The sequence below is a fragment of the Furipterus horrens genome, unplaced genomic scaffold, assembly GCF_987537825.1.
Source record: "Furipterus horrens unplaced genomic scaffold, mFurHor1.1.pri manual_scaffold_1, whole genome shotgun sequence".
In the NCBI taxonomy this organism is placed as follows: domain Eukaryota; kingdom Metazoa; phylum Chordata; class Mammalia; order Chiroptera; family Furipteridae; genus Furipterus; species Furipterus horrens.
The window spans coordinates 95,918,176-95,933,743 of record NW_028327171.1 but is presented as its reverse complement, the minus strand read 5'-3'; the positions used below and the strand labels follow the sequence as shown (position 1 = coordinate 95,933,743).

The window sequence follows — 15,568 nt, the reverse complement described above, 5'->3', positions numbered from 1 at the left end:
GATGAGCAAAGTTAAATAGTCAGGTTTTCTAATGTGCATTAGCTAACTAGTAATAAGTAGCTAGTTTGTTTTTTTTTCCATTGGACAAATTATTGTAGCTACTTTCTCTTTGTTACCTTGGGAATCAGCCAGCAGGTTTTATTAAAATTTATTTATTAACCTCTCACTGCAGGATTGCTAAAGAAACTACCTGATTTATAGCAAGTGCAAAAAACGCTATCAATATTTTAGTAGTGACCCAAGAACCAATAATTGCTAGCAATATTTACTAACAATTAAGAAATGAGATACTTCATAGAACAGGTCAAGCAGATATCTAGTGGATTAACTATTACATTGCTTCTGTGTGCTTAACTGTGAAGGAAGGTTTCAAATATGAAAGAATAAGAATTGAGTAGTAGAACAGTATTTCATTGTCCTCAGTATTAAGAAATCATATCAAATTAAAGTTCTTAAAATGTGATATTTTACTGCTTTTTAATAAAGACATCTTTTTGCAGCATTTTTGAACCTACGCTTGAAAGACTTTCCAATTCCTTTCCCTGTGATACTATTTTTACTTGGATGCAGTCTTGAAATGTTAAGTTTTATGTCAGACCAGGTGTGTATAGTAAATATGAGTATTTTGTACTATAGCTAAGATTCATATAAGTACAAAGATGGCTTAAGAAAATTTATAAAAATACTTGTCTCTTCACTGTTTTGTCATTTGATAGATGCTTAGAATCTAGATAATATCATATGTGTAGGGGAAAAAAAAAACAGGTGTGAAAGAGCTGAAATCCAGATAAACACAGCCAAACAGAGCCTAGGTCTGAATTTATTTATTTGTTTATTTATTTATTTGTTTGTTTGTTTATGTAGAACAAAAACAGATTACTACTTTATTTGTCATGAACAGGTTTTATAATTACATGCTTTTGGTACAAAAGCAATTTTAATAATTTTTTTGACAATGATCTAAGACCTTTAGCAGGTGCTTGCAGCTTGTTGATTTTTTGAAAAAATAAAGTTGTAAACTTTTAATACAAATTAAAAATGAGGTTCTTAAAAATCTCAACTTGACCATACATGAAACAATTTAAAAACATTTAAAAGTATATTGAGAAAAATCAAGTTCTAAGGTTGTTGGTGTGAGATGGAGGGACGAAACAAAAAGAAAAAAAGAGAAAACTCATGGACAATGTGTGGTGATTGCAGAGAGTGGGGTGGGGTTATGGGTGGGGGTGGGAGAGTGCATGGGGGCATAAATGGTAGTGGAAATAATACAATAAAATTTTAAAAAGCAGTGAAGAAAACATGTCTTTCATTACCAAAAAGAGATACCTTTAGGTAAAAATAATAAAAACCCCACTCTGTAGAAATAATGCAGATAGTTCTAGTTATCTGGTCAACAGGCAAAAAGCAAGCACTTAAGGATTTCCGCTCTAATCTTTTGTTCATTTCTTATTGCTGGAATTTCATATACATTTATAGAGATGGTAAGCTAGCATTTACTCAGCCTCACTCTGCTCAGCCTCCAAAGGGACAAATTCTCAGCTGGTGGATGGGCAGCTTTTGTTTCTTTGCCATCTGTGGTTTAGGGTTTTCTGGGCATTTGTGTCATTGAAGTTGCAGTAGTACAGACTGTTGAGGTGGCTGCTGATCTTGGGTCTCATCTCCTTGATTTTCCTTATCTTCTTCATTGTTGCCCTAGGCTGTCTTTGGTGAAGAATGCCCCAATGGAATCGTGGTCTATAGCCCCAACACTTATTCTGTCTCACTGGTCTACCTTGTTCTCCTGTGCTCTGGTTGCCAGCACCCGCCTTCACTTCCCCTTGCACAGGAGGGTTGGCATGAAACTGAGAAAATGACATGTACCCAGGTCTAGACTGCCTGTCACCTTGAAAGCCAAACTCAGGAGACAAGTGCTGAGATGAAGGAAAGAAGTTTACTCCAATTATCAGTTTGGGAGATGGGGGACTTTTTTGTCCTCAAAATCCCATATCCCCTCTCTGGTCAAGCCAGTGATCCTTTTAGGGAGTTGGTGAGAATTCAGGAGGGGAAAACTTCCCAGAGGGAGTGTGGGCATGCTGTTCCTCTTGGGAGTAAGGAGAGGAGGGCCTGAAAGGGGATTCACACCCTTCATTCTGGTGTCACCTCTCTATTTGCATTAGCATTCCTCCCTTCCTTGGATACCTGTGGATTATGGCCAGCATATCTCCAAGCTTGCAAGAAAACTGATATAATTGATTACTAGCTGGGAGACTTACAATTTAACATCTGAGCACAGCCAGAGGCTTTTACGAGGACAGATAAGAGGGAAAGCAGCAGGGGGAGGAGTTGTAGACATAAGGACAGTGTCCTTGCTGGTCCCGATATGGACCTTTATGGTCATCATCCTTGAGTCGAAGGGGCTCTGAGGTCAGACTGTCAGGCTGTTTCTTAGGTTTACATAGGAATTGAACCTGTTGATTCAGGTAAAGTACACTTAGAAACTTTTAACATGTAAACTCCAGCTTCGAGAGAAAAATCAAGTTAGAGTAACAAGCTGGGTTTAATATTTACTTAGATTAATATGGATAGCTTTATATAAGTATAGTGAGTTCATTCCCCATTACAGAAATACTGTGGTCCACACCCATAGGGTCTCCACATGTAGAAAAGTGGGAACCATCACCTGCAGTAAGGGCAATGCTTTTGGGCCTGGCCTTTGGGAGCACTCTCCAGTCCCTCACTCTCTTCTCCATTCTCACCATTCTGATAATTCTGCTAGAAATTGCATGGAGGATCCCTGTGATATGGATAGCATCTATAAAAGTTACAGTAGGCTGCATATTTACTGCCTTGCACTGGAACTCCACTGGCACCTCTAACATTTGCTGCCTACGTATTCATTTCTAATTCAACATCAAACTCCACAGCCTCTTCATCTCTCACACTGTGAAGGTACTTCCTGGGGTTATTCTTCTTTATGGCAGTCTGGTATACAAATACATCTTCCTTGGTGTCATTTCTGTTGTTGGAACCATATCTGTTTCTTACATTGAACCATTTTACTGTCCAAAAAACTTTGTTGCAATGATGTTCAGGTTTCCATGAATGTGAGGCCACCCAAAACTGGGATGCTGCTGCCTGTAGTGCTGGGCTTAGTGTAGGCAGTGCTGAGGGTGGGGATGAGAGTGGAGGGGGTGTGGGCTGTTGCTGGGTCTTGGCCTCACTGCTCGTGGTTGCCCTGATGGTGACTGGGGCCAGCTACAGGCAGCTGCAGCTCCTCCTGAGGTGTGATGGTAACTAGATCAGCAGTGGGGTTGATCAGGACTCTTTGGGGTCTGCTCTCTGCTCCTACTATGGATTGAATTCAATTTTAAGTACATCTATAGACTTTACTATTTGTCAGTTTTTTAAAGGAAGAAGCCATATGTCAAAAACTGTGAAGGGTCTATGATTTTACTCTACTTGCAAGCTAATACTTTAGCCTGCCAAAGTTTCATGGGCCTGGCAAAACCCATGCAACTTCTGGGCCAACTAAAAAGAATTTTATCACTCATCTCAATACTGAAAGCCAAACTAATAGCATTTTCTTGGGCCTGTTCCATGAGTCCCAGTTCCCACAGAGAGGAGCTAAGAGGGCCAGACAAAACCTGCATACGCAATGGGATGGATTACTGGAGATAAAACCTGAGCTTAGAGAACTTGAATATTTTATGATGCACAGTTAGCTCATCTGCCCTCTTGCCCAGGGGGAGATATTATCTTTACTAAACTGGACAATATATTAAATTTGCCTCTTGCTCTAGAGAGAAAAACTTGCTCTATCTTCCAAATTGTTAGCCATTTAACTTCCAGTCAAGACAGTGGCATACATAAACATAGCTTACCTCCTCGCACAACCATATCAAAATGACAACTAAACTATAGAACAACTATCATTCATAACTGTCAGAAATTGAGCTGAATGGAAGTCCTATAACTATGGAATTAAATAAGAAACAACATCAAGACTGGAAGGAGGAGCAGACACATGGAATAGGCTGGTCTCATACCCACATGTGGCAGCTAAAAATTGGAGGGGATAGTTCAGGAGCAAGGACTCCCAGCTCCACACCAGGCAGCCCAGCCCAAGGTTTGAGTACCAGGAAGAAAAGTCTCTATAACTTCTGGCTGTAAAAACCTGTAGGGGTTGAGTCTCTGGAAGACAGAAATTGCTAGAACGCCAGGTAGTTCCTCTTAAAGGGCTCAAACACAGACTTAATCAGACTCAATCCCTCTGAGCTCCAGTGCTAGGACAGTAGATAAAAGGCATCAGAGACATATGGGGAGGAACTGAATTGTCCAGCAACAGGGAGAGAGCTGGCGGGGAGGGCAGCTTTCTCCCATACAGAAGTGCTGGCAGAGTCTATTTTTCCTTTTCTGAGCCCTTCCCTAACAGAGCTACACAGCCACACAGCCAGCAGGAGAGTACCATATCTGAGACTCCATCAGCCTGGCTCACACTGTTTGCCCCACCCTGGTGATTCCCTGAGGCCCTGTTCCACCCAACTTTCAGGCCACCCAAAGTGGTTCCTGTGGTGTTTCCTTACAAATGCCTTTCCTTGGCCCATGCTTCAGGTTTTCTTAAATTCTCTCAATCAAGAAGCATCTGGCTCCAGTGAGCCTTATACTTCTCGCTAAGTGGTCCCAGGCCTGGCACTAGCAGCAACTGGCCTTGGTTCACAGCTTGGCCTTGCCTGGGTACCTCCAAGCGCAGCACAAGTAGCAGCCACCTGAAAATCACTTTGTAGTTTATGCTGTGTGACCCTGGACAGAACACAGGTGGTGGCTGACCTTGGGCATGCCAATAGTAATCAAGGCTCAACTACAATAGGAAGGTGTACACAGGCCATACAATGGGCACCCCTGGAGTACCCAAGCCACTGGACCCTACAGGTCACCTACTATATTATGCCACTCTTATCAAGCCTGGGAGAGATAGCACCTCTACCTAATACATAAAAACAAACACACAGTGGCTGCCAAAATGAGAAGACAAAGAATCACGACCCAGACTTCCAGCGAAGATGGAGGCATAGACAGACATGCTGCGTCTCCCTCAACAACTAAGAAGGAATATTACTACCTCAAAACTAGAAACAACCAGAAGTTCCAAAAAATTGAACTGCATGGAAGTCCAGCAAACAAAGATATAAAGAAGAAATACTCATCTAGACAGGTAGGAGGGGCGGAGCCAGAACAGAGAGGACACGATGTGGTGGTGGCAGCAGCGGCAACAGCAGCAGGCTGGTGGAAAGCACAGTTACACGTTTTAAAAAGTCAGGAGGGGCACCTGGGGAGCATTCCCAGCTACTCACCAGACTGTGTAGCTCACTGTCCCAGCTCTGGGGAAAATTAAGCCTCATTGCTTTTAACTGTGCAAACCAGTGGGGGTTGGGACGGAGGCAGAAACTGCCAGTCTCTCAGCAGAGTCCTCTTGTTTAGAGGGCCCCCACGGACCTAGAACATCCGGAGACCCACCCATTCTGGGAACGATGGCCAGGACAGCAACTAGAGGGGCGCCAGTCTGGTGCGGAAGTGGGAGAAGTGCCTGGAAAAGGGGCAAGTGCTGGACAAGAGCATTGTTCCTTCTCGGACCCCTCTCCCACATACAGTGCCACAACGTGGTGAAACAGGTCACCCTGTACTGATAAATACCTAAGGCTCTGCCCCTTATAACATAGTAGGAGTGACAGCTCTCCCTGGGACACGGAAGCAAACAAACACAGGAGACTTCCGGCCAAGATGGAGGCCTAGACTGACACACTCTGTCTCCTTCCACAACTGAGACGGAATACAACTACCACAAAACCAGAAATAACCAGAAGTTCCAGAAAACAAACGAAAATCCAACATATGAAGTTATAAAGAAGTGGTGCTCGTCTGGACAGGTAGAAGGGGTGAAGCTGGAGAGGAGAGTTCAAGCTGTGCTGTCCACGGCGGCAGCAGCAATGGAGGCAGGACAGTGTGGTGAGATGGGTTGCCCAGTTGTGATGAGTGCACGGGGCTCCACCCCCTATAGCATAGGAGGTTTGACAGCCCTGCCCAGGAAGCAAAGGTAAACACTAAGTTGCCATGATGGCACAGATCATGATAGAGATCCCGGTGACACAGCTGACCAGACAGCAAATATTTAATCTAACAAAGCAGAAGATAGGAAATCTTTCTGCGGCTCAGTTCAGAGCTTTGGTTATAAAAATGCTTACAGACCTAACAGCAGATCTTAAATAAGATGGGGATGGAATGAAAACTAGTCTTGCTGAAATGAACAAAAACACATATGAGACAAGTGGTGAGGGCAAGAAAACTAGGGATCAAATAAACAAATCGGATCATAGGGAAGGAACAAACAGTCAACCAGTGCAGAAAGAGGAAACGAGAAGTGAGGGATATGAGGAGAGGCTCAGAAACTTATCGGACAGCTCTCAGCGGGCCGGCGTCTGAATCATATGGCTGCCAGAAGGTGAAGAAGAACTAGAAATTGAAAAATTACATGAAAAAATAATGAAGCAGAACTTCCCTAACTTGGGGGATGAAATAGACTTACAGGTCAGGAAGCACAGAGAGTTCCAAAAAAACTGGACACAGGGAGAACCACACCAAGACACATTATAATCAAAATGTCAAAAATCAAGGATAAAGAGAAAATCTTAAAAGCAGCAAGAAAGAAGAAGAGAATTACATACAAAGGGGTCCCAATAAGACTATCAGCTGATTTCTCAAAAGAAACTCTGCAGGCAAGAATGGACTGGCAAGAAATATTCTAAGTAATAAAAAGCAAAAACCTACAACCACGATTACTCTATCCAGCAAAACTGTCATTCAGAAAAGAAGGGCAGAGAAAGTGCTTACAGGACAAAGTAAAGCTGAAGGAGTTCATCAGATTCAAACCACTGTTATATGAAATGTTAAAGGGACTTGTTTAGGAGAAGGAGGATCAAAACTATGAACATTAAAATGAAAACTGTATCACAACAACCAACAACAGAAGCTACTTAGGCAGACTAAGTAGGCAACGAGAGCGTGAAAAGAATTATAGGTATGGGGAATATTATGGGTGGAGGTCAGTGGGGGGGGAAGGGGTAAAGGGAGGGAGATGGTACAGGAATTAAGAAGCATAGTAGGAGGTAGTGGAGTAGATAAGAAGATGTTGAGAAGAACTATATGCACAATCAATGGGCATGGACTAAGGGGGCAACAACTGGACAGAGGGGGGGTCACTGGATGGAGGGGAACAAAGGGAAAAGAAATTGGAACAACTGTAATAGCATAAACAACAAAGCATATTTAAAAAAAAAATCATGGCCCAAATGAAAGAATAGATCAAACCTCCAGGTAATGAACTAGACAAAGTAGAGATAAGCAGTCTATCAGATGCAGAGTTCAAAACACTGGTTATAAAGATGCTCAAGGAACTTAGTGAGGACTTCAACAGCATAAAAAAATACCAAGTCAGAAACAAAAGATACAACAATTGAAATAAAGAACAATTTCTCATCCACAGTAGAGTGGATAAAGCTGAGAATCAAATCAGAAATTTGAAACATAAGGAAGCCCAAAACTACTTTTAGCATAACAACATTTGCACCTTGGGAGTGCCAGAAGAAGAATAAAAAGAGCAAGAAATTGGAAACCTATTTGAAAAAAATAATGACAGAAAACTTCCCTAACCTGGTGAAGAAATAGACATACAAGTCCAGGAAACACAGAGCCTCAAACAAGAAGAACCCAAAGAGGCCCACACATATCATAACTAAAATGCAAAGTTTAAACACCAAGAGAGAATCTTAAAAGTAGCAAGAGAAAAGAAGTTAGTTACCTACAAGGAAGCTCCCATAAGACTGTCAGATAATTTCTCAAAATAAACTTTGCAGGCTAAAAGGAATTGGCAAGAAATATTCAAACTGATGAAAAGCAAGGACCTACAACAAAGATTACTTTACCCAGCAAAGCTATCACTTAGAATTGAAGGACAAATAAAGAGCTTTCCAAACAAGAAAAAAGCTAAAGGAGTTTATCACCACCAAATCAGTATTATATAAAATGTTAAAGGGACCTTTTTAAGAATGAGAAGATAGCAAATATGAACAATAAAATGACAATTAATACCTATCAACAATTGAATCTAAAAAATAAAATAAACAAGCAGAACATGAAAATAATCATAGATACAGAGAATGTTTTGATGGTTGTGAGATAGGACAGGGTTAGAGGAGGATGGGTGAAAAAGGTAAAGAAATTAAGAAGTACAAATTGGTAGTTACAGAATAGTCATGGGGATGTAAAATACAGCATAGGGAATAGCGTAGCCAAAGAACATATATGCATGGTCCATATGCGTGGTCCATGGACGTGGACAATGGTTTGGGGATTGCCTGAGGGAGTGAAGAGGGGCTGGGTAGAGGGAAACAAAGGCAGAGTAATTGGGACAATTGTAATAGCATAAAAAAATAAAATATAATTAAAATATCAAAAAATAAAAAGTAAATAATATTATCATACTAATTTTGCATTTAGAATAGACAAGTTTCTAAATGTATATTTAAACAGAAGAAATTGGAAGATGTGAGGACTTGGGTGGTTGTTTTGCTGATGGGATAATTTTTATTTTCTACTTTGTACTTTCTGACATCTTACAAATTTCCTACCATGTACACATATGGCTTTTGTAATCAAAATATACATATCTGCATAAAGTAAAATATTCTTTCTAAGAAAACAAACAAATTAAAAAATGTCAGTCATTCAAGTGTTCTTGGAAAGGTAGACTTGAAAGAAGAACGATCAGTACCTCCACTCATAAGACATGGAGCACAAGAGACCATGGAGAATCAGCTCCCAAATGCATAGCTATCGCCTAACTCAGAAGATACTCAGTATTTCTTTACTGAATGGATGTTGAATGGATGCCCATAATAAAATTTATAAGTAACAATTAAATAGTTTATGATAAACACCATTAATTAGTTATTTCATAAGCTGCATTAACTTCCCACACAGTGCTATTCTTCCATACACAACTTCTATCTAATCCATGGCTAATTATTTGTAGTTTCTAGAGTTTGGTATGATTGTTTATTCCTTTGTGGACTTTGTGTATGATAATTCATTAATCTGAAATATTCTTCCTTTTGTATGCCTGAAAATCACCTAGATAATATCTAGTGTCCATGTAAATGTACTTTCTATTTATACTGTATTTTCTTTAAACAAATACAATTAATGTAGATATGTACATTAACTTCCACTCTATTTGGTGATAATTTGATGGAAAATTATAAAAATTCAACAGTTAAAACTTTAGCACTTACTACATTATGATGTATATTTTTCTATTTTGCTAAAGATAAGAGTGCCTGGCGTGTATTCTATGCTAATAGAAGTATGGATAAATGAGAAAATGACATATTTTATATTATTAGGTCCAAAGATATGCAGATGCCATACAATGGATGGATCCAAAACTCTTTTTTGATTTATTTACACCAGTAATTATCTTTAACATTGCATTTGACATGGATGTTTACATGCTCCACAAGTTATTTTTGCAGGTAAAAAGTTCTTTTTCAATAATATTATTCACTCATGAGCCACTACACTTTATCTATGTTCACATTTTTTAAAGATTTTGCTCAAATTAGAAAATAAATATGATGGGAATAAGTATGAAGTATGGGAGCAGTACATTCAACTTTATATTTTAGTGAATAAACCATATCTTGGCATATGTCTAGAATAGTGAAGACACAGGGAAAAAATTATGGAAGAAAAAGTAATTCTGAAAACCTGAGTGGTAGAACTTAATGTCAGTTATAATTTTAACCCTGATATGCTATAAGAGTGTATTATGAAATATATGAGGTTCAGTAAAAGAAAATTATTAATAAAGTTGTTTTAAATACTTACCTTCTAAAACTTGCCACACCCACACATAGAAGAAAAATATAGAGACGAATACTTACAGAAACAACTATAACTGTAATTTACCAACTATTATGATTTATTTTTTCTAATCATGTGAGATTTGACATCATCAAGGAAAGACCTTGAGGGAAAAAAATGCTTCAGATCTCAAGAAGGGGTGCATTGCTTTCAAAGTAAACAAAACATTAGAAGCAAAACTATTAAAACAATGTACAATACACTTGAATTTGAATCCAGAAAAAATGGAGGTCAAATTAATGACCAAAAAATAAAATTGAAAAGAAGAGAGATTTAAAAGTAATTTGGGCTGGTTCTGATTATCTCTGCTGAGCTGTCTCCTGAGCCTGTTCAACTTGGGAGGTCAGCTGAGGCAGCAGGCTGAAGGCCCCACTCATGTGTCTGCTGGCTGGTACTGTTAGTGTTGGCTGTAGGCAACAAGGTCACTGAGACACATATATCTCATCATCTAGAAGGTAATTTCAGGCTTCTTCACATGGCAGTGCAGAGTCTCAAACAGCAGCAAGAGAGGGAAAGCTCAAATTTGCCAGTGCTTTCTAAGTTTCTCCTTTTAGACAAAGTGAATCATATCACTGACCCAAGTCAGAGTGGGAGATAACAACTTAATGGTGTGGCTTCAGGAAGCAGAATTACTGCAGCCACTTTTGCAAACAACATACCATGTGATTTATTGAGGTATCAACAACAGCTATGTGGTGGAAGAACAAGGATTTGGGCCTAACAACCCACAATCTCCTTGTCTCAGATCCTCATTTTAATTTGTTTCTTCAAATAGGAGTCAATAATACAACAACCCTGACCACAAACCTTAAAAATGAGAACTCACCCACTCTAGAAGTAACTGATCTATAGGGCCTTAATTTTCTTTCACCATCCTGATGCTGTCATCAAGCTTTATCCACAGAAGACGCCCCTCAGTAACACCACATAAGCTCTCTACTATTGTTCTGCTGCTTCTAAGATTGGGTTAATGATGTATAATCAAGTGACTTAACCAAAATCACTCAGCACTAGTACCTGCACCTGGGCCTGCTGAATTAGAGTCCAGCGCTCATTCCCCAGTTCATATTGTATGAGTGTCTCTATACAAGTGAAGCAGCTAAATAGTCAGAAGACAATTAAGAGCATTTTACATTATTATAAAACCCTTACAATTATTCTTTTTTATTTTATTTTTAATTGAAATAATTGACATGTAACATTATATTAGTTTCAGATAAACAGCATAATTATTTGATATTTATATATATTTTAAAAAGACTATCAAAATAAGCCTAATTGACATTCAAATATACAATACAGCTGTATTAACTCTAGCAATCATGCTGTATATTACATCCCATGACTTATTTATAACTGGAAGTTTGTACCTTTTGACCACTTCATCCATTTCCCTCACCCCCACCCTCAGCCTCTGTATTTATGAGTTCAGGTTTTTCTTTTTCTTTTAGATCCCACATATAAGTTAGTTCATATGGTAATTTGTCTTTCTTTGTCTGATATATTTCACTTAGCATAATGCCCTAAAGTTCTATCTATTTTGTTGCAAATGGCAATATTTTTTAAAGGCTAAATAATATTTTATTATGTATATGTGTGTGTGTATCACATTTTCTTTATCCGTTCATCCGTTGATGGACACTTAAGGTAACTTCCATGTCTTCAGTATTGTAAATGATACTTCAATGAATATGCAAGTGCAGTTCTGAATTCTTATAAGTAACTTTAGGCACACTCACCATATTTTCCCAAGTCCATTTGGGAATAAAATTGCTAAATAGACACCAGAGTTAGAATCAGAGAATGTAGAAGGAAATGGTGGGAAGACAGAAGGTAGATAGCGTTTCAGTCATAAAATAACAGAATTTTTCTTCCCACCTTTTTTATAGTCCTCTGCCATTTCCCTACATTTTGTTTGTTACCATATTTTCTCTTTCCTTTTCTTTTTTGTCACTTTTTTGTAAATTTGTGTTTTTCTGTGTTATAAGCTATGTCTCAGTTTTTATGCATAGTCAAGTGTGTGTGTATCTATATATCTGTATGTATATATATATATATATATATGTTATGTATGTCTATACCTGATAATACATATCTATATTTAATAGCTTTAGCAAGAAAATTAAAAGTTTGTTTTTTAATTATAATCTAGTATTTCTTAGGTCCTAAGAATCTCATTGCAATATATCCTCTTTATTTCCAGAATTGCAAGTACGTAGTTGTTAAATAAGATAATTTGAAATTTCCCTTGTTAGACTGAGTGTGGTTGTACTTCTCCAGTAATCCTGATTGACTGCTTTTAAAAATAAAATACAAAGTCAGTTTAATTTTTCTTACTGTAAAAATTCTTTGCAGGTAATTTTAATTACAATCCCTGGATTTTTCATCAATTATACCTTAATACTTTGGTATCTGACATCCGTGAATATATTAAATTTGAAAACCACACCATGGTTATTATTTTCTGCCATCCTTCTGAGTTCAGATTCCATGCTAACTGTAGCTGCTATAAGAGACCTTGGTATGTATATTTTTCTCTTTTTCTATATTTAAAATATATTATATGTTTAACTTTTCGATTTTAAGATCTTTTGTTCACTGTGGCTTTTCACAATGTAAAATGGGGTACTGGAGCATTGAGATGAGCATAGAAATTTGAGTGGTGATGCATAGAATAGAAGGAAATGCCACTGATGAGCTTAGTTAGTATATATTTTTTTAAGTCTTACATTCAGTTATGGAATAGAGCAGGGGATTATTTGGAATCCTTACCTTTCTACATGCTTCTACTTTGAACCAACAGAATAGTTCTGTGGGCTTTACAATATAGCACATACATTGTGGTGACATTTCAATTGCCCAACACCTCCTTTCCTTTGAAAGCACTGTCATTAAGATAACGCAATTTGCAAAAAAAAAAAAAGGGAGAGAGAGAAAGAGAGAGAAAATGCCTTTGAAGTCAGTGTCACCATTCAAATAAAAAGCCTGAAAAGTACAAAATAATAAAATCATTAATCATACAGTGTTTCAGAGTACCCTATTTTAGGAGAAAATATATATATTTAAAAGTAAAATACCAAATCAAGGCAATGCATTGCAAATCAATTCAGGAAAAATAATTACCTAATTTGTTTTCTTTTTTTTTAAGTATACTTTATTGATTATGTTGTTACAGTAGTTCCATTTTGTTCCCCCTTTGCTCCCCTCTGCCCAGTACCCCTCTTCCCTCCAGCAATCCCACTCCCCTTAGTTCATGTCCATGGGTCATGCATATAAGTTCTTTGGCTTCACCTTTTCCTATATTATTCTTAACTTCCCCTGTCTATTTCGTACCAACTAATTATGCTTTTTAATCCCTGCACCATTTCCCCATTTCTTCCCCTTCCCCTTCGCAGCTGATAACCCTCCAAATGATACCCATACCTATGATTCTGTTCCTATTCTGGTTTGCTTAGTTGGATTTTGTTTTTATTTTTTAGATTCAGTTCTTGATAGTTGTGTCTTTGTTGTTATTTTAGTGTTCATGGTTTTGATCTTTTTTTTCTTAAGTAAGTCCCTTTGACATTTCATATAATAATGGCTTGGTAATGATGAACTCTTTTAGCTTTACCTTCTCCGGGAAGCACTTCATCTGCTCTTCCATTCTAAACAATAGCTTTGCTGGATAGAGTAGTTTTGGTTGTGGGTCCTTGCTTTTCATCACATTGAATACTGCTTGCCAGTCCCTTCTTGCCTGCAAAGTTTCTTTTGAGAAATCAGCTGATAGTCTTATAGGCACCGCTTTGTAGGCAACTCTCTACTTCTCTCTTGCTGCTTTTAGGATTCTCTCTATCTTTCACCTTTGGCATTTTAATCATGATGTGTCTTGGTGTGGTCCCCTCTGGGTCCAACTCACCTGGGACTCTCCACACTTCCTGGACTTGTGTGTCTATTTTTTTTTTTGCCAGATTTGGGGAGTTTTCCTTCCTTATTTTTTCTCATAAGTTTTCAGTTTCTCGCTCTTCCTCTTCTTCTTCTGGCACCCCCATTATTCGGATGTTGGCACGTTTAAAGTTCTCCCAGAGATTTCCAAGCCTCTCCTCGCTTTTTTCAATTCTTGTTCCCTCATTCTGTACTGGTTGACTGTTTTTTCCTCCCTTATGTTCCAAAGCATTGATCTGAACTCTGGTTTTCTTCCCTTCACCATTGGCTTTGTGTGGATTTTTCTTCATTTCAATTAGCATAGCCTTCACTTTTTCTCTTATGTATTTGCCGTACTCAGGCATATCTTTCAAGCCTGTGAGCATCTTTATCACCAGTGTTTGGAATTCTGCATCAGTTAGGTTGGCTATCTCTTTGTTGCTTAGTTCTCCCACTGGAACCTTGATCCATTCCCTCTTTTGGGCCATACTTCTCTGTCTCCTCATCTTCATAGGCTCCTGTGTTTGTTTGCTCTCGTGTCTTAGGTAGAGCTGTTGCATCTGCTACATTGTAAGGGGTGGATCCTTAGGGATTCATCATACAGGGCAACCTGTTTCACCATGTTGTTGCGCTGTATGTGGGGAAGGAGTCTAAAGAGGGAACAATGCCACTTTCCCAGCACTCACCCCTTTTCCAAGCACTTCTCCCACTTCCATATGGGACTAGTACCTCTTGAGCTGTTGCCCTGGCTGTCGTTCCCAGAGTGGATGGGTCTGCGGATGTTCTAGGACTGTTGGGACCCTTTAAACAAGTGAACTCTGCTGAGAGAATGTCAGTTTCTGCCTCTGCCCCACCCTCCACTGGTTTGCACAATCAGAAGCAATGGGGCTTGGATTTCCCTCGTGCTGGAACCGTGAGCTGTTCGGTCTGATAAGGGGCTGGGAACACTCCCCAGGTGTCCCTCCTGACTTTTTAAAATGTGTGACTGCCGGATTTCTGCTGCCGCCACTGCTATCACCACCACACCAAATCCTCTCCGCCCCAGCTCTGCCCCACCTACCTGTCTGGATGAGTATTTCTTCTTTATAGTTTTGTTTCTTGGACTTCCATAAAGGTTGATTTTCTGGAATTTCTGGTTGTTTCTAGTTTTGAGGTAGTTGTATTCCTTCTTAGTTGTGGAAGGAGGTGCAGCATGTCTGTCTATGTCTCCCTCTTGGCCAGAAGTCAAGATTTTATTTATTTATTTTTAGAGAGAGGGGAAGAGAGGGGGAGAGAGGGAGTGAAACATCAATGTGAGGTTGCCTCTTTTATACCCTGAACTGGAGACCTGGCCTGCAACTCAGGCATGTGCCCAGACTGGAAATCAAACCAGTGACCATTTGATTTACAGGCTGGCACTCGATCCACTGAGCCACACCAGTCAGGGCTGTTTTCTCCCAGTACTTCTTAATAAGGAGACACAAGTCCATCTGTATAAATAAAGACAAACCAAGTCTTCAGAACAAGGAGATTAAGATTATGAGGAACTTTGGAAGAAGGAAGTGCCAGCATCTATCACCTAACCTAGCCTCTATGGGACACTGTCAGTGCCACCCTCTTTTCTACTCAGAAGAGTTGGGGAGCTCTACACTACCTGTGACATGTCATACTTCCCTTAACACTGTTGATAATCTGATTATCTAGTTAATATTCCACTAGTTCCTGGCATGCTATT

At 39.0% G+C, this 15,568-nt stretch overlaps 1 protein-coding gene and 1 pseudogene across 1 annotated transcript in view; one reads left to right on the top strand and one right to left on the bottom strand.

Moving 5' to 3' along the window:
- SLC9C1 (solute carrier family 9 member C1) overlaps positions 1–15,568 on the top strand; it is a 132,511-nt gene that overhangs the window by 797 nt on the left and 116,146 nt on the right. Inside the window, exons 2-4 of the mRNA XM_090286892.1 lie at positions 501–601; positions 9,435–9,563; positions 12,310–12,475. Of these exons, the coding sequence (XP_090143018.1) occupies positions 501–601; positions 9,435–9,563; positions 12,310–12,475 (396 nt within the window). The remainder of the gene's footprint in view (positions 1–500; positions 602–9,434; positions 9,564–12,309; positions 12,476–15,568) is intronic.
- Positions 1,487–4,815, bottom strand: LOC150021526 (Y-box-binding protein 1 pseudogene; annotated as a pseudogene).